Source organism: Nerophis ophidion, linkage group LG14, assembly GCF_033978795.1.
Source record: "Nerophis ophidion isolate RoL-2023_Sa linkage group LG14, RoL_Noph_v1.0, whole genome shotgun sequence".
Taxonomy (NCBI): Eukaryota; Metazoa; Chordata; class Actinopteri; order Syngnathiformes; family Syngnathidae; genus Nerophis; species Nerophis ophidion.
Window position 1 is genome coordinate 50967936 of NC_084624.1, and position 19842 is coordinate 50987777.

The 19842-nt window shown below is 40.2% G+C and overlaps 1 protein-coding gene and 1 non-coding gene across 2 annotated transcripts in view; both read right to left on the reverse strand.

Annotated features, from left to right (window-relative positions):
* Positions 1-2678: 2678 nt before the first annotated feature.
* Positions 2679-2752, reverse strand: trnar-ucu (transfer RNA arginine (anticodon UCU)). The gene has a single exon. It is a non-coding gene; the product is annotated as a tRNA-Arg (tRNA).
* A 10551-nt stretch (positions 2753-13303) lies between these two features.
* The window catches only part of sdhc (succinate dehydrogenase complex, subunit C, integral membrane protein), a 27825-nt gene continuing 21286 nt past the window's right edge, over positions 13304-19842 (reverse strand). Inside the window, exons 5-6 of the mRNA XM_061920965.1 lie at positions 19438-19601; positions 13304-13509 (exon numbers count right to left, since the gene is read on the reverse strand). Coding sequence (XP_061776949.1) covers positions 13402-13509; positions 19438-19601 — 272 coding nt within the window. The 3' untranslated portion in view covers positions 13304-13401. The remainder of the gene's footprint in view (positions 13510-19437; positions 19602-19842) is intronic.

Sequence of the window (19842 nt, forward strand, 5' to 3'; positions counted from 1 at the left end):
GTCCCAAATTCCAAGCTGCTGTTTTGAGGCATGTTAAAAGAAAGAATGCACTTTGTGACTTCATGTTGGCATTTGTTTTTCCTCATAACTTGATTTATTTTTGGAAAACCTCGTTACATTGTTTAAGGCATAATTAATGTGTTCATTCCACGACTGGATATATCGGTATCGGTATTTAAGAGTTGGACAATATCGGAATATCTGCATAAAAGCCATTATCGGACACTTCTGAGATAATAACGGGGACTTGACGGTGGAATATTGTGATGTTGACAAGCACGCACCAGGCAGTCCCATTTGGGAATGAGGATTGGGGGGGGGGGGGGGGGGGAGGGGGGGGGGGTTGTTTGTTCAATTTGCCAGGGAGGATTAAGGATTAGTTTTAGTGGCGGATTATGCATGTGTGTGCGTGGCGTGATGGGGTTAAACACGGGCGGCGGCGGCGGCCACAGAGCGCGTTTGACGGCTCAATGGGGAAATAAAAAAAAGAGGACGAAGAAACGACAACATAATAGAAACAAAGAGGGAGGCGGCTCTGAAGTCTCCACAAGCTGCTCTACATAAGGTGGGGCAAAAAAAAAGTATTTAGTCAGCCGCCGATTGTGCAAGTTCTCCCACTTAAAATGATGACAGAGGTCTGTGATGTTCATCATAGGTACACTTCAACTGTGAGAGACAGAATGTGGAAAAAAAATCCTGGAATTCACATTGTAGGAATTTTAAAGAATTTATTTGTAAATAAGTATTTGGTCAACCAATGGAAGCTCTCACTGATGGAAGGTTTTGGCTCCAAATCTCACGATACATGGCCCCATTCATTCTTTCCTTAACACGGATCAATCGTCCTGTCCCCTTAGCAGAAAAACAGCCCCCAAGCATGATGTTTCCACCCCCATGCTTCACAGTAGGTATGGTGTTCTTGGGATGCAACTCAGTATTCTTCTTCCTCCAAACACGACGAGTTGAGTTTATACCAAAAAGTTCTATTTTGGTTTCATCTGACCACATGACATTCTCCCAATCCTCTGCTGTATCATCCATGTATCCATTTTGGTATAAACTCGATCAATCAATCAATGTTTACTTATATAGCCCTAAATCACTAGTGTCTCAAAGGGCTGCACAAACCACAACACAAACCACTACGACATCCTCGGTAGGCCCACATAAGGGCAAGGAAAACTCACACCCAGTGGGACGTCGGTGACAATGATGACTATGAGAAACCTTGGAGAGGACCACCGTAAACAGCAATGTCGTGACAGTCTTAAACAGGACAATACTGCCATCCACTGTACATGCGTATGTGACAATAACATCTACGGCTTTTAGAGGGTGCAGCGCACATTTGATTGATTGATTGATACTTTTATTAGTAGATTGCACAGTACAGTACATATTCCGTACAATTGACCACTAAATGGTAACACCCCAATAAGTTTTTCAACTTGTTTAAGTCGGGGGTCCACGTTAATCAATTCACGGTAAAGACGGTTATTACATGGTAAAATAAAGACAAAAGAAAAAAAAAACAGCCTGCATGGCAGCTTTGTGTCAAAATTGAGTTCAGTTGAAGTTTATTTGGAACATGCAAACACACAACATGAATCATCACAATTTCCAGTTTCTCTTTTCAACATGTTCTGCGATGAGGTGGCGACTTGTCCCAAGGTGTACCCCGCCTTCCGCCCGATTGTAGCTGAGATAGGCGCCAGCGCCCCCCGTGACCCCGAAAGGGAATAAGCGGTAGAAAATGGATGGATGGATTTCAACATCTTCGAAAAGGAGTAGGAAGAAGCGGAGCTTATTTAATCCTACACCTTTTCTTTTACATAACACTTGCTAATTTTTTTTGTTCACTTCCTGTTCTCGATGTCATCACAATAAAAATAAATCAATAAATTGATTGATTGATTGATACTTTTATTAGTAGATTGCACAGTACAGTACATATTCCGTACAATCGACCACTAAATGGTAACACCCCAATAAGTTTTTCAACTTGTTTAAGTCGGGGTCCACGTTAATCAATTCATGGTGACGATACGATGAGATGAGTAAGAGCCCTGCGATGAGGTGGCGACTTGTCCAGGGTGTACCCTGCCTTCCGCCCGATTGTAGCTGAGATAGGCACCAGCGCCCCCCGCCACCCCAAAAGGGAATAAAAGGTAGAAAAAATGGATGGATGGATGGAGATAAGTAAGATTATTTTGAGAATGAAAGAATGAATGGGTGAATAGATTCAGAATGTTTATCTTGGTTCTTCTTTTTTGTACTTTGTAAACACTTCCAGTTTGAAGAGTTTCTTGAAGTGGATGATATTAGTACATTGTTTGATTGCTTCGCTTAATCCGTTCCATCTTTTATTTCCACATACTGATTGCAACTATTTCGCCATAGATTTCACCTCATTACAATATTTTTAATGTTCTTTTTTATTTTTGCAATAGCATTACCAGAATGTGTGTGTGTGTGTGTGTGTGTGTGTGCTTTAAAACCACTTTTATGCTCAAAGATGGGCCGGGGTGCTCCTTTTTTGAGGGGGCCGTCCACCATAAAAACTGGGATGTTTTTTTAATTTTTTTTTTAAGGCTTGCATCATGTATTGTGGAAGGGCTTACTTAACTGACGCCTGTTTTTTTTTCCCCCCTCACCGTCCAAAAATGCCACAATCACATCATCTCTGCCGGGACTCGAACCCGGAGCCTCTGGATTAGAAGTCCAGCGCGCTATTCCATTGCGCCACAGAGACTGAGGCGGGAGGAGTTATATCAATAGAGGGTTTATACTCCACCCCCCCATCCTCCTCCTCTGCGCGGCTGCATCCCTCTCAGCATCAGCACCGCGACGAGGCTGGTCGCCGGCCGGCAGGGGGTGCTGCTGCTGCCGCCGCCGCCCATCCGTTTACTACCGCTTGTCCCTCTCAGAGTGACGTCACTAACGCAGATAGAAGCATGAGCAGGCATGGAACAAAAAAACAAAAACGACGATGCATTCATCTGCCTCGGAGCTGAGATTAAACACAGGCGGGGCGCCGTGATGCCGAAATCCGCGCGGAAATCGAGCCAAAAAACCCACTCAAAAGTTGCATCTTAATTACTTTTCCTTGGCAAGAGCAGAACAAAGACAGCCAATAAAGGAACATAATCAAATAATGTTGAAGAGAACACACTCTGGCAGTGATTGTGTGTTATTTTACAGCAACACTTCAAAAACCCCGTTTCCATATGAGTTGGGGATTTGTGTTGATGTAAATATAAACGGAATACAATGATTTGTAAATCCTTTTCAACCCATATTCAGTTGAATATGCTACAAAGACAACATATTTGATGTTCAAACTCATAATAATTAAATTAGAATTTCATGGCTGCAACACGTGCCAAAGTAGTTGGGAAAGGGCATGTTCACCACTGTGTTACATCACCTTTTCTTTTAACAACACTCAATAAACGTTTGAGAACTGAGGAAACTAATTGTTGAAACTTTGAAAGTGGAATTCTTTCCCATTCTTTTTTTATGTAGAGCTTCAGTCGTTCAACATCTCCGCTGTCGTATTTTACGCTTCATAATGCGCCACACATTTTCCATGGGAGACATGTCTGGACTGCAGGCGGGCCAGGAAAGTACCCGCACTCTTTTTTTTACAAAGCCACACTGTTGTAACACGTGCTGAATGTGGCTTGGCATTGTCTTGCTTAAATAAGCAGGGGCGTCCATGAAAATATGTTGTTCCAAAACCTGTATGTACCTTTCAGCATTAATGGTGACTTCACAGATGTGTAAGTTACCCATGCCTTGAGCACTAATGCACCCCCATACCATCACAGATGCTGGCTTTTCAACTTTGCACCTATAACAATCCGGATGGTTCGCTTCCCCTTTGGTCCGGATGACACGATGTCGAATATTTCCAAAAACAATTTGAAATGTGGACTCGTCAGACCACAGAAAACTTTTCCACTTTGCATCAGTCCATCTTGGATGATCTCGGGCCCAGAGAAGCCGGCGGTGTTTCTGGATGTTGTTGATAAATGGCTTTCGCTTTGCATAGTAGAGCTTTAACTTGCACTTACAGATGTAGCAAAAAACTGTATTTAGTGACAGTGGTTATCTGAAGTGTTCCTGAGCCCATGTGGTGATATCCTTTAGAGATTGATGTCGGTTATTGATACAGTGCCGTCTGAGGGATCGAAGGTCACGGTCATTCAATGTTGGTTTCCGGCCATGCCGCTTACGTGGAGTGATTTCTACAGATTCTCTGAACCTTCTCATGATATTATGGACCGTAGATGTTGAAATTTTTTGCAATTGCACTTTGAGAAATGTTGTTCTTAAACTGTTTGACTATTTGCTCACGCAGTTGTGGACAAAGGGGTGTACCTCGCCCCATCCTACTTTTAGTTAATTAATTTTGTTTTTTCCATGAATCAAAAACCCCTAAAAAAAAACACTTTGACATTGATCCCACACAAGGTTGCAATGATTATGAATAAATAAATAAATTTATCAGTCATGTGTAACGATTCGTTTTAACGATTTGATATTTATGGTTGCCGATAGGATTCAGGGATGACAATATGAGCTGAAACAATGCAGTGAGTTAAAATCGATTCAGTAACTTTTTTTTTAGCAAAAAAAAAAAAAAAAAGTTTCCTATGTTGCTGTTATTTCTTGTCAGGGAATTATGAATACATGAATTATAGATACACACAAGAAAGTAAACAACAATGCATTCACACTTTAGGTTGAAATAACAAGAGGAAAACATTTTCTGCTCACATATTCCACATTCAAGCCATTTTCAATAAAAGTACAGTAACCAACTGTGGAGGGGGGGTGTGGCCTGTGGACCTGCAGCGAAGCAGGGTGTGTGTAGGAGGCTCAGCTGGGCCTGCTTCATTGGCGGCACCAGGGCGGAAAGCTTTCCTCAGCAGGTTAATAATCTATTGTTAAAATGCTGGTGTGGAGGGGGCCGGCAGGTGTGTAGATGGCCCACCTGGGCCTGCTTATCTTATCATCTGTCGCTCTGTTAAAAGGCAGCAGCCGGAGAAGAGAGAGGTGTTGGGAGTTGGAGCGAGAAACAGAGTGAGCAGGAGACAGAAAAAGATAATTGCTGAAAAAGCACCTAAGAGACTTTATTGCAAAATAAAACTATATTGTGAACCTGATCCAGGCTCTCATGTCAGTGCTTGGTGGTCCCGCCATGTTGGGCCCCGAATTGTGGAGGTCTTTCCCCTCCGGGTTCATCGGACCACCAGGCACTGATATGACAGTTCCGTTTCAGGGTTTAGAACACTGTTTTATTTGACTATATTTCAGTCTCTCCGGTGCTTTTCAGCAATTGTCTTTGTCTGGCTGTCTCTGTCTCTCGCTCTAACTCCACACCCCTCACCTCCCCAGCTGCTGCCTTTTTAACAGAGCGACAGGTGATAAGATAAGCAGGCCCAGGTGGGCCTTCTACGCACCTGTCGCTGATCTCGCAGCCAGTCCTGGCACACACTGCTTCGCTGCAGGTCCGCAGGCCACGCCCCTCTCCACACCAGCATTTTAACAATAGATTATTAACCTGCTAAGGGAATGCTTTCCATCCTGGTGCCGCCAACGAAGTGGCCCAGCTGGGCCTTCTACGCACACCCTGCTTCACTGCAGGTCCGCAGGCCACGCCCCTCTCCACACCAGCATTTTAACAATAGATTATTAACCTGCTAAGGAAAGCTTTCCACCCTGGTGCCGTCAACGAAGTGGCCCAGCTGGGCTTTCTACGCACACCCTGCTTCGCTGCAGGTCCACAGGCCACGCCCCCCCCTCCACAGTTGGTTACTGTACTTTTATTGAAAATGGCTCCATAACAACATTTTAACAGTAAATTATTAACCTGCTAAGGAAAGTTATCCCTCCTGGTGCCGCCAATGAAAGACAGGGTTCCTGTTGATGATTTTAGCCCCTGGCTACCTAGTTTCCATGTCCTTCTTCCTTCATCTCTTCTTTTTATTTGCTTGTCATGAAATGACTTCTCTTTGGGTGCCCGTTGTCATCGCTTCATGTTTTGTTTCAGGCGTCCGCTGACCTGTGGTTGAAAGTTGAGTTGCGACTTTTAATCTTTGGATTGTGTCGTTTGTTATTGTTGTGGCTTTTGCAATTGTGCTGTAACTGAAAGTTGTTGTGTCGTATTAATGATATTGTCTTGTCAATTGTTGCGTTTCTCAACCACCGCGGTTATCCTCCTTTTTTGTTGGAATGACGGGAAATAGATTTAACATACTTCGTATTTAGTCAGCCGTTCTTAAATCCAATGTTTTCCTTTTACTAATATTGACAACATCTATGGATACCTGAAGGTATCTTGCTGACCACAGATCGATTGGATTGAATTATAGGAATATACATCGATATATTGTTTTGCCCCAACATGTTAACATTTAGAATAAGTAACAATTAGCGCACTCGTTGCTAGGCACTCAGTATCAAGGGTTGGAATTGGGGGTTAAATCACCAAAAAGGATTCCCGGGCGTGACCACCTCTGCTGCTCACTGATGTATATATATGTACATATATGTATATATATATATATATGTGTATATATATATATATATATGTATATATGTATGTGTGTATATATATATATACATATATATATATACACACATACATATACACACATATATATATACTGTATATATATATACACATATATACATATATATATACATACATATATATATATATATATATATACACATACATATATATATACATATATACACATACATACATACATATACATACATACATATATATATACTGTATATATATATATGTACACATATATACATATGTATACATACATATATATATACACATATACTCATATATATACACATATATATATACATATATATACACATATATAAATACATATATATACATGTATATACACATATACATACACACATATATATATACACATTTACATATATATATACACACACATATATATATACATGTATATACACATATACATACACACATATATATATACACATTTACATATATATATACACACACATATATATATATATATATATATATATATATATATATATATATATATATATATATATATAGAGAGAGAGAGGGGGGGTTGCCCACATCTGAGGTCCTCTCCAAGGTTTCTCATAGTCAGCATTGTCACTGGCGTCCCACTGGATGTGAATTCTCCCTGCCCACTGGGTGTGAGTTTTCCTTGCCCTTTTGTGGGTTCTTCCGAGGATGTTGTAGTTGTAATGATTTGTGCAGTCCTTTGAGACATTTGTGATTTGGGGCTATATAAATAAACATTGATTGATATATATATATATATATATATATATATATATATATATATATATATTCCGCCCAATTGTAGCTGAGATAGGCGCCAGCGCCCCCCGCGACCCCAAAAGGGAATAAGCGGTAGAAAATGGATGGATGGATATATATATACACACACATATATATATATATATACACACACATACATACATATACATAGATAGATATACTGACCCCCAGACACATTTTTATCTCTAAATTTGGCCCCCCCTAGTTAAAATAATTGCCCAGGCCTGCTTTACAGGATACAAATAATATGAAACCGTTCAAAGTAATAATACAAAATAGAGGAAATATGGAAACATATGTTGTTAATATTCAGGGTTTTATCGTTCATAGTTAATATTGTAAATCTCACTTTATTTTAAATGTACATTTTGGGTGTCCCATTCAGTATAAAAACTGTAAAATTCCTTTCCGGTTTTTTTTGGGTTTTTTTTGGAGGTGGTCTGTCATAATGTTTTTAGAACTCTTGTGACTTTTGGTATTAGTGTTCCTGGAAAAAAAAAGGGACCCAAACACATACTGCACAGCAGGTTTTCCCAGCTAAACGTGTACATATCATTTATACACACACACACTTTGGCCTCCCCAGACACATTTTTTTCTCTCTTAATGTGGCCCCCAGAGTCAAAATATTCGCCCAGCCCTGCTATAGGCGCCACTCTCAAGGATAACCTGGAATCACAGCAGTCCTATTGATGTTCAAACTGCCTACATGTTCACATTATTCCCCGAAAGCTTCATTAGAATAAAATCCCTGGACGTCTTCTCTGAATGTTGGCTTAACTCTCGCCACAAACAAGCTGTTATGAAACCCTTTACGGCAGAAATATAAGCAGAGCATGTTTGTTTGCTTGAAGTCCCCGCGGTAGAAGTTAGTTACGCTGCACAAACAGAGCGGGGTCGGCCATTACACCTGCACCTGCTTTTACTCACACTGCTGAGGAGGTGCAGCGGTTCTTACAACGGCCCAGTGGGAGGTCAGACCCGGCCCGGAGGCGGGCAAGGAAGCGAGCGGCCAATCGGGGAGGAGCTTGTTGACGCGCACGACTTGACTTACGGCGCCATCTTTTTTAAACGCACTCTCATCCTCATATTCAACAGCAGCATCTGAGACACTGCTGCCTGCAGAAGCTAGGGGGTGGGGGGAGGGGGTTAGGTTTGGTCGCATACTTACCAACCCTCCCGATTTTCTCGGGAGACTCCCGAATTTCAGTGCCCCTCCCGAGGCGATCGTTCTACCGCATTTCTCCCAAATTCTATCCGGACAACCTGTCGTCACGTCAGCTTTTCCTCCATACAAACAGCGTGCGGGCCCATAAACATAATATATGCGGCTTTTGTACACACACAAGTGAATGCAAGGCATTACAGGTCACACTGAGGGTGGCCGTAGACAGTGGGTCAAAAAAGTATTTAGTCAGCCACCGATTGTGCAAGTTCTCCCACTTAAAAGGTTGACAGAGGTCTGTAATTTTCATCATAGGTACACTTCAACTGTGAGAGACAGAATGTGGGAAAAAAATCCAGGAATTTCAAAGATTTTATTTGTAAACTATGGTGGAAAATAAGTATTTGGTCACTTCAAACAAGGAAGATCTCTGGCTCTCACAGACCTGTAACTTCATCTTTAAGAAGCTTTTCTGTCCTCCACTCGTTACTTGTATTAATGAAACCTGTTTGAACTCGTTATCTGTATAAAAAACACCTGTCCACAGCCTCAAACAGTCAGACTCCAAACTCCACTATGGCCAAGACCAAAGAGCTGTCGAATGACACCAGGAAAATAATTGTAGACCTGCACCAGACTGGGAAGAATGAATCAACTGTGGGAGCAATTATCAGAAAATGGAAGACATACAAGACCACTGATAATCTACTTCGATCCGGGGCTCCACGCAAGATCTCATCCCGTGGGGTCAAAACGATCATGAGAACGGTGAGCAAAAATCCCAGAACCACACGGGGGACCTGGTGAATGAACTGCAGAGAGCTGGGACCAAAGTAACAAAGGTTACCATCAGTAACACACTACGCCGACAGGGAATCAAATCCTGCAGTGCCAGATGTGTCTCCCTGCTTAAGTCAGTGCACGTTTGAAGTTTGCCAGAAAGCACATGGATGATACAGCAGAGGATTGGACAAATGTCATGTGGTCAGATGAAACCAAAATAGAAATTTTTGGTATAAACTCAACTCGTCGTGTTTGGAGGAAGAAGAATACTGAATTGCATCCCAAGAACACCACACCTACTGTGAAGCATGGGGGTGGAAACATCATGCTTTGGGGCTGTTTTTCTGCCAAGGGGACAGGACGACTGATCCGTGTTAAGGAAAGAATGAATGGGGCCATGTATCGTGAGATTTTGGCCCAAAACCTCCTTCCATCAGTGAGAGCTTTGAAGATGAAACGTGGCTGGGTCTTCCAGCATGACAATGATCCCAAACACACCGCCCGGGCAACAAAGGAGTGGTTCCGTAAGAAGCATTTGAAAGACCTGGAGTGGCCTAGTCAGTCTCCAGACCTCAATCCCATAGAAAATCTGCGAAGGGAGTAGAAAGTATGTGTTTCTCGGCGACAGCCCCAAAACATCACTGCTCTCGAGAAGATCTGCATAGAGGAATGGGCCAAAATACCAGCTACTGTGTGAGCAAACCTGGTAAAGACCTATAGTAATCGTTTGACCTCTGTTATTGCCAACAAAGATTATATTACAAAGTATTGAGTTGATTTTTTTGTTATTGACCAAATACTTATTTTCCACCATAATTTACAAATAAATTCTTTAAAATTCCTACAATGTGAATTCCTGGATTTTTTTTTCACATTCTGTCTCTCACAGTTGAAGTGTACCTATGATGAAAATTACAGACCTCTGTCATCATTTTAAGTGGGAGAACTTGCACAATCGGTGGCTGACTAAATACTTTTTTACCCCACTGTAAACAACTTTAACACTGTCACAAATATGCGCCACACTGTGAACCCACAACAAACAAGAATGAGAAACACATTTCGGGAGAACATCCGCACCGTAACACAACAGAACAAATACCCAGAATCCCTTGCAGCACTAACTCTTCATCAACAATTATATCATCAGAGAAATGGACATTGAAACAGTGTAGGTCCGACTTGGTAGGATATGTACAGCGAGCAAAGAACATAGTGAGTTCAGATAGCATAGGAACAACTATATACATTTGATTATTTACAATCTGGGGAGGTGGGATGTGGAGGGGGGACGGTGTTAGTCTAGGGATGTAGTTGCCTGGAGGTGTTCTTTTAATGTGGTTTTGAAGGAGGGTAGAGATGCACTTTCTTTTACACCTGTTGGGAGTGCATTCAGAGAATGAGTTAAGACTTTTATTAGATCGGAATCTGGGTTTAAAGTGGTTTGTGGAGCTCCCCCTGGTGTTGTGGTTATGGCGGTCATTTACGTTCTGGAAGTAGTTTGACATGTACTTCGGTATCAGGGAGGTGTAGCGGATTTTATAGACCAGGCTCAGTGCAAGTTGATTTACTCTGTCCTCCACCCTGAGCCAACCTACTTTGGAAAAGTGGGTAGGAGTGAGGTGTGATCTGGGGTGGAAGTCTAGAAGTAACCTGACTAGCTTGTTCTGGGATGCTTGGGGTCTAGATTTGAGGGTTTTGGAGGTGCTGGGGTACCAGGTCAATTGTACGGAATATGTACTGTACTGTGCAATTTACTAATACAAGTCTTACTCAATCAATCAAAACAGAAGAAAGAAATATGCATGCACAAGGGAGAAATAAAAAAATAAAAACAACAACTACAAAATAAACTTTCTTCCATTGGTTTGGGCCCATAACCGCACCCGAGAGCGATACGTGTTTTCACTTCTGTTACAAAGCCCATCATTTTCGCATTTTTCTTTGTTACCTTGTTTTGCGTATTTTGCGATTTGTTAAGGGTTTCATACACGCACATGTCTGGTGCATGAGAAAAGTCAGATTTATACATAACAGAGAAAAAAAATCCACCAAATTGAGGACAAACTGCTGTGTACTTCAACTTGAACACACACAATTACACCGTTGCCAGGCTATATGTTTTAAAGGCCTACTGAAATGAGATTTTCTTATATAAACGGGGATAGCAGGTCCATTCTATGTGTCATACTTGATCATTTTCGCGATACTGTCATATTTTTGCTGAAAGGATTTAGTAGAGAACATCGACGATAAAGTTCGCAACTTTTGGTCGCTAATAAAAAAGCCTTGCCTGTACCGGAAGTAGCAGACGATATGCGCGTGACGTCACGGGTTGTGGAGCTCCTCACAACCTCACATTGTTTACAATCATGGCCACCAGCAGCAAGAGTGATTCAGACCGAGAAAGTGACGATTTCCCTATTAATTTGAGCGAGGGTGAAGACTTGTGGATGGGGGAAAGTGAGAGAGAAGGACTATATACATATATATATATATATATATATATATATATATATATATATATATATAGGCGCCAGCGCCCCCCGCGACCCCAAAAAGGGAATAAGCGGTAGAAAATGGATGGATGGATATATATATATATATAAAGACGAAGCAGTGGGAGCAATTCAGATGTTATTAGACAAATTTACAAGGATAATTCTGGAAAATCCCTTATCTGCTTATTGTGTTACTAGTGTTTTAGTGAGAGTATATGGTCATACCCGTACAACCTGAAGGTCGGCCCCGCACCTTTCTTCAGCACCAGTGGACTGGTGGTGGCAATGCCCATCTCTGCCCTTCGCAAGGGACCCTCTTCGAAACACGATCTTATGAAATGATCGCTGCATAATACACTGTACTTCGTGTGTGTGGTCCAATCCAATAGCAATAGTGTGCGGCAAGAAAGTGGCGTAAACCTGGCACTTCTGTCAACGGCATTTGGCACAGCAGGGGAAAAAAAAGCCGGAGGTGTGTGGTGACCGCCAGTGTCTCTGAGGGAAGCCACGTTTCATGAGGAGGTGGCTGGACTAAGATTAATTTTTTTTCCCCTTCTCCACGGTGGAAGCATCCGACGGTCAGGAGCGGTCAGTGGGAGGAGGCAAGAGAGTCCGCAGCTGCCTCTTTGACAGCAGCAGGAGGAACGACGCAACCTCTCCGCTCATGTATACGGTAAGAGCCACCATTTTCTCACGGAAACCTGCCGGTTGACATGTGGTAGGGAACCCTGTTTGCTTGACCGCTCTGTTCCATAGTAAAGCTTCACTGTCATCTTTCCAGAATGTAAACAATGAAACACCGGCTGTGTTTGTGTTGCTAAAGGCGGCCGCAATACACCGCTTCCCACCTACAGCTTTCTTCTTTGACGTCTCCATAATTCATTGAACAAATTGCAAAAGATTCAGCAACACAGATGTCCATATTATTGTGGAATTATGCGATGGAAACAGACGACTTATAGCCGTGAACGGTGACGGAACAAAATGTCCTCTACAATGCGTTACGTCACGTGCACGCGTCATCATTCCGCGACGTTTTCAACAAGAAACTCCGCGTGAAATTTAAAATTGTGATTTTAGTAAACTAAACCGCCCGTATTGGCATGTGTTGCAATGTTAATATTTCATCATTGATATATAAACTATCAAACTGCGTGGTCGGTAGTAGTGGGTTTCAGTAGGCCTTTAAATCGCAAAGGACATCTTTTTTTGTCTCCGTTTTTGTGTCCAAAACTTTCCAAAAAATTTTTAGCTCATCATTTTTATTTGGCAGAATACCGAGCTGAGTCCGATTTCTGGTTAAATATACCCCCTTCTGCATTTTCATATTCGTATGATGTATCAAATGATCAAATTGTTACACAAACAGTTCCATCATAATGTGTTAATGAGCACAGATGAACATGTTGTTCCGAACGTGTTTGTTTTTTGGCACACTAAAGAAACAACAAAACAATTTACAAGCACACATTTAAACAAACATGTTTTTATTTAATACTCTGATGCCACCCAACATATGCACACACAAAATAAATCCCACAATGCACTTTGACTCGCTGGTGCTGAGCTCACAAGAAAGCGGCGACGGCGATAGAGGTGATGACGGACAGGCCGATGACGGTGTAGCCCGTGCCGTACACCTCAGGGATTTTGAAACCTTTGCCAACATCCCAATACTGATCCCAACAGGAAGAGGAATTTCAAAATAAAATATATTAAAAAAAGGGACGGGGGGTCGTGAAGGGAAGAGGGAGAGAAGAGAAGAGAAGACAGCTCAGCATTCACTCCTCAAAATGTTTGTGAATGAGTTTTTTTTTTTTTAAATAGTAATATAAGGCTCGCGGAAATTGATGTTCCACAATAAAAGCGCACAAAATAGTGCAAACCTGGACTATCGCAGCCAGGCTAAACTGTGATTCGTTTTATTAAAATAAGCCTTAAGTCCTTTTATTTTGATATTTATTGGTGTAACTGATAAAGTGCTGCATAGCAAACATTGTGACGTGAAGCAATTTAAGGAATAATTCAACAACAACACACTTTAGGCTTTGTGTGCAAGCGCAATTTATCAAAGTGCCTTCATTTTTTTTCTCTGTTAGAAAGATAAATGTGTTGGGATTGTGTTGCATCTCTGACGTGCCTTTACTTATGCTTTAAAATGATATTTAGAGTGATATTTACATACACTTGATGGGAGTTCATTCATCCCGCCCACAGGCAAACGGTAACACCCTGACTGGCCACAATATTAGGTACCTTTAAAAAGGTAAAATGCTGAGGTTTGAATGACACTTTAGGGTTTTCCACTGTATTGTAATCTCGTAGTGGGTTCTCGATGTTCTCGGCAGCCCACGGCTTTTTAGCGCCGCCCTAGTGGCTTCTTGGAGCTTTTTCAAAAATGTATGCAAATATGAAAGATGGTGGAAAAAAATATAATTTTTGTTTTAATATTGTTTCTGTAAGACAGCAAACATGACACAAACCTTCCTATTTTTTAAAAATCACTCTGTATAAAACATGCTTCACTTATTGAGAGGATTTGACGAGAGCCGTTTTGTCCTACTAATTTCCGCGGTCTTGAACGCACCATAGGTTTTTTTATTACATGTACAACTTTCTCAGAGGACGTTTTATGCCACTCCTTTGTCTCATTTTGTCCTACAAAAGTTTCATGCTATGTGTGAATGCGCAAACGCGAGCTTTTTTGATCTTATTGACTTGTGTGGAGTGCTAATCAAGCATATTTGGTCACTGCATGACTGCAAACTAATCAATGCTGAAATGCTATTCAGGCTACCTGCATGAACATATTGCATCATTATGCCTCGTTTGTAGGTATATTTGAGCTCATTTATTTCCTTTACTTATGTCCTCACTGTATTTAATTTAAATTTGCATGTGTCATGACACATTATTTGTATGTAATATTGGCTGCATGTCTGAGAGTTGTTTGTGTGACATGTCATTATAAACCACAACAAACATTACCTAGTAATAAATCCATTAAAAGAAGACGGCCTGCCGTTTCCTTTAACTTAGACAAACACATCTACAGTGGGGCAAAAACGTATTTAATCCAGGAATTCACATTGTAGGAATTTTAAAGAATTTATTTCTAAATTATGGTGGAAAATAAGTATTTGGTCAACCATTCAAAGCTCTCACTGATGGAAGGAGGTTTTGGCTCAAAATCTCACGATACATGGCCCCATTCATTCTTTCCTTAACACAGAGTAATCGTCCTGTCCCCTTAGCAGAAAAGCAGCCTCAAAGCATGATGTTTCCACCCCCATGCTTCACAGTAGGTATGATGTTCTTGGGATGCAACTCAGTATTCTTCTTCCTCCAAAGACGACGAGTTGAGTTTATACCAAAAAGTTCTATTTTGGTTTCATCTGACCACATGACATTCTCCAATGTGCTCTCTGGCAAACTTCAAACGGGCCTGGACATACACTGGCTTTAGCACGGGGACATGTCTGGCACTGCAGGATTTGATTCCCTGTCGGCGTAGTGTGTTACTGATGGTAACGTTTGTTACTTTGGTCCCAGCTCTCTGCAGGTCATTCACCAGGTCCCCCGTGTGGTTCTCGGATTTTTGCTCACCGTTCTCATGATCATTTTGACCCCACGGGATGAGATCTTGCGTGGAGCCCCAGATCGAGGGAGATTATCAGTGGTCTTGTATGTCTTCCATTTTCTGATAATTTCTCCCACGGTTGATTTTTTTGACACCAAGCTGCTTGTCTATTGTAGATTCACTCTTCCCAGTCTGGTGCAGGTCTACAATTCTTTTTCTGGTGTTATTCGACAGCTCTTTGGTCTTGGCCATAGTGGAGTTTGGAGTCTGACTGTTTGAGGCTGTGGACAGGTGTCTTTTATACAGATAACGAGTTCAAACAGGTTCCATTAATACAGGTAACGAGTGGAGGACAGAGGAGCTTCTTAAAGAAGAAGTTACAGGTCTTTGAGAGCCAGAGATCTTCCTTGTTTGAAGTGATCAAATACTTATTTTTTCCACCATAGTTTACAAATACATTTTTAAAATTTCCTACAATGTGAATTGCTGGATTTTTTTTCACATTCTGTCTCTCACAGTTGAAGTGTACCTATGATGAAAATTACAGACCTCTGTCATCATTTTAAGTGGGAGAACTTGAAAAATCGGTGGCTGACTAAATAATTTTTTGCCCCACTGTATACCTTTGGCCATTCTAAACCAGACATTTCCAGGAGTGATCGCACCCTCAGAGAAGCCTCCGTTTTACTAATGTTTTCCAATGTTACAAAAATGTGTAGAATAAATATTACATTTCAACATTTCTATCAACAAAGATTTGCGTCAGCCTGTGAAGCATAGTCATTTTGATTGTTAATAGCTAATTTAAACACATAGACCATGTGTTGCCTTCAACATAAGAATTATATAAGACTTCTAATTTTTTGAGGCTCCAGAAGAATTTTTTCTGTGTATTTCTGGTCCAACATGGTTCTTTCAACATTTTGGGTTGCCGACCCCTGATATAGTCTAATTTGCATATGACAAATGTGACTGTAATTGAAAAAAAAACAAGCTAAAACATATTTTAAATACAATATATTTATATATTGTGCATTATAATCACTGCTGTTAACATATTTTCTTAAATCAGATTAACCACACAGAATTTGGCTTAATCGTGATGATCACTTTTGCCACAAAAGTGGTGCTTAACTCATCAGTAGTACTTTGTTGACAACATTGCCATGGGTATACTCGGCCATTGTTTGTTCCCAATGTAACAGTGTTTTTTGGCTGGCAGCTGTCTCCAAAGAGTGTTTTCATTTTAGATAATATTTTAAACTTGTCGTGCTTCTGATAAGAGAATTCCTCGCTGCAATATATGCAAATTACCTTGGTTTTTATCTACACTTTTTATTTGAAGCTAAATTTACCAGCAAGCACACCAGCCGGAATCGCCTCAAAATAAATTGTGCAATTCATCCCTGTTTTATCATGATTAATGACATATTTATTTGTGATCAATCGCGTGCCTTAAATTTGACAGAGTAAAAAATAAAACCCATTATTATCTTTAATTTCTGGCAGACGTTGCTGCGTCTTACGGTGTTCAACTGTCCATGAACGCATCGTAAAAACACCCCTGTATCGTATTCCCCGGAGTATAGAATGAATACTCTTTTATGGGGCTTCACAATTTTGAGAAAAACAATAATTATGATTTTTCTCTCCATAATTGTGATTTGATTTGTGATTTTTAAAATGTTATACATATGAATGTATACGACTGCAAAAGAGAACGAGTTTTAGACTGTCAATCAACATATTCTCATGGTGCTACACATTAGAACAATATGCAAGAATTTACTTGAAAACATTTTTGGCTTTATGCAGACAGACTCCAAGCTTTTGTCTACATCACGCTCTTTAAACTGAAGAAATAACCGATAAAAACTATACAATGATCATAATGTGATGTAATTACAATGTATTATAATAATAATAATAATAATGCAAGTAACCCGTTTAAAATAATATAAACTTTCATTTTTCATTGCTGTAGAATTGTTTAACTATGTACTGTAATTGGAAGGTAAATAACTTGTAGTTATACTAAAAATAAAAAAAATAAAAAAAATTAAATACACTCACCTTAAGTAAAAATATAACTTTATTAAATATTGAACGAAAAAGTACGTTGAGTTGTCTCTTTTTTTTTTTACATGATTACAGCTTTTTCACTCATTGAATTAGAAATAATCCCACAACGGGACATTTGACTTTGTGATCATATTATTTCCTCTTAATTTTTGTTACTTCGGAGAACTTATCACGAGTGAATCACGCACGAGTAAGGAGGCAATGTCTGTGAATCCTGTACAATCACAGTCTTGCTCTCCGCCCACCTAGACAAAGATTGTGAATGAGTGAAAAGAGGGTTCACTCAATTCCGTTAATTATATTGTTAAATAAACACGTTCAGGTGCTGAGAGCGACGCAGAGAGTGAGACCGTTTTCTCTTATTATCTGTTTAAAGTGGGAGACACGAACACACACAAACAAGCAATTTATCGATGCAGGCAAAATATTTCTACTTCGTTTTCATTTTTGTTTGATTGATTGACCTATTAACTGTCGGCCTTGGCCAGCGGTTCTCAAATGTGGGTACGCATACCTTCAAGTACCTGGGGGTACTTGAAGGTATGCCAAGGGGTACGTGAGATTTTTTTTAGATATTCTAAAAATTGCAACAATTCAAAAATCCTTTATAAATGTATTTATTGAATAATACTTCAACAAAATATGAATATAAGTTCATAAACTGTGAAAAGAAATGCAATAATGCAATATTCAGTGTTGACAGCTAGATTTTTTTGCGGACATGTTCCATAAATATTGATGTTAAAGATTTATTTTTTTGTGAACAAATGTTTCGAATCCAGATGGATCTCTAATGAAATCCCCAAAGAGGGCACTTTAAGTTGTTGATTACTTCTATGTAGAATAGAATAGAATTGAAAGTACTTTATTGATCCCTATGTGTAGAAATCTTTATTTATAATTAAATCACTTGTTTATTTTTCGACAAGTTTTTAGTTATTTTTACATCTTTTTCCCCCAAATAGTTCAAGGAAGACCACTACAAATAAGCAATATTTTGCACTGTTATACAATTTAATAAATCAGAAACTGATTACATAGTGCTGTATTTTACTTCATTATCTATTTTTGTCAACCAGAAATGCTTTGCTCTGATTAGGAGGTGCTTGAATTAAAAAAATGTTCACAGGGGGTACATCACTGAAAAAAGGTTGAGAACCACAGGCCTAGGCAACATTAAAACTTTTTCCAAGGAGCAAGTGGTGTTTTTTATTAGCGTATTGGCTGCCTCCACCGCAGCACAGAAAAAACTTGCTGTTTCCTGTATACACTTTTAATCGGCCAGCGGAAAAAGGACGCGAGGCTCAAGACTTTTGATTGGCAAACATGGCTGCCAGGTGACGGCGGTAGAAAAATACAAATCCTACGCTTTTTGCGGTTATTTATCGCACAAATTAAAACCTTGATGTCGATTCGATGTCTGTCAATCGTGCAGCAAAACTATGTTCTAAAAGGTTAGGTAACTTGTTGGTTAAATGCGCACAATTTAATATCTCAGTTGCTCAATGTGTTTGTACAAGTTCAGATTGAAGTACGTCGTTTCTTAATGGAGCGAGACGTTAATGTCCCTTGTTTTCATGTAAGCATTTAAGCATGCGAGCCGGCACCAGTTAGTTCATGAGTTATCAATCACAGTTTTTCGATCATTTTAATTTTAAACAGTAATACCAACCATCAGTTTTAACACAGTTATCATTATTACCATTTATCATTACATTACTACGCTACATTCGGCAACAAAACTACAAAAAACAAGTTGTATTTTCAGTGGCAGGCCACCACAGATAAATTCAGAGTTCATTACTAATATTTTGACTGTTTTTGGCACTTGGTTGAGATGTAATATTTTGTGTTAATCGAAACTGAGCAAATTGTGAGTGTACCTAATGAAGTGACTTGCAGTGTCGGGCAAAAACGGCCATGTTTGATGTGTGTGTCTCACCAAATGGCGGATCCCGTTGTAGGTGTGGAAAGACACGGGGAAGGCAATGCCGAACTTGGTCAGGCCGATGAGGAACGGGCCAACAGAGAGAGAGTGGATGAGGTCGAGATAGTGAGGGTAACTTCCTGGCAGAACCAGAGCAGCTATGGCAAAGGCGGAAATAGCTGCAACAAACAGTCAATAAAATCAGGCACGTAATGACTGAATACGCAACATATAATGCTTGAAGAACATGCTGCACAATGAAAATGAAGTTAAATCAATAGATTGGACAGCGTGACATTATTGTTGGCTAAAAGGAAGGTTTAAACGTGCTTTGATTGAGACAGACTTTTTCCTCTGTGTGAGAGTCTGATTGGCAGATGAGCTTTCTGACCTTCAGCGAATCCATCAACATGCAAAACA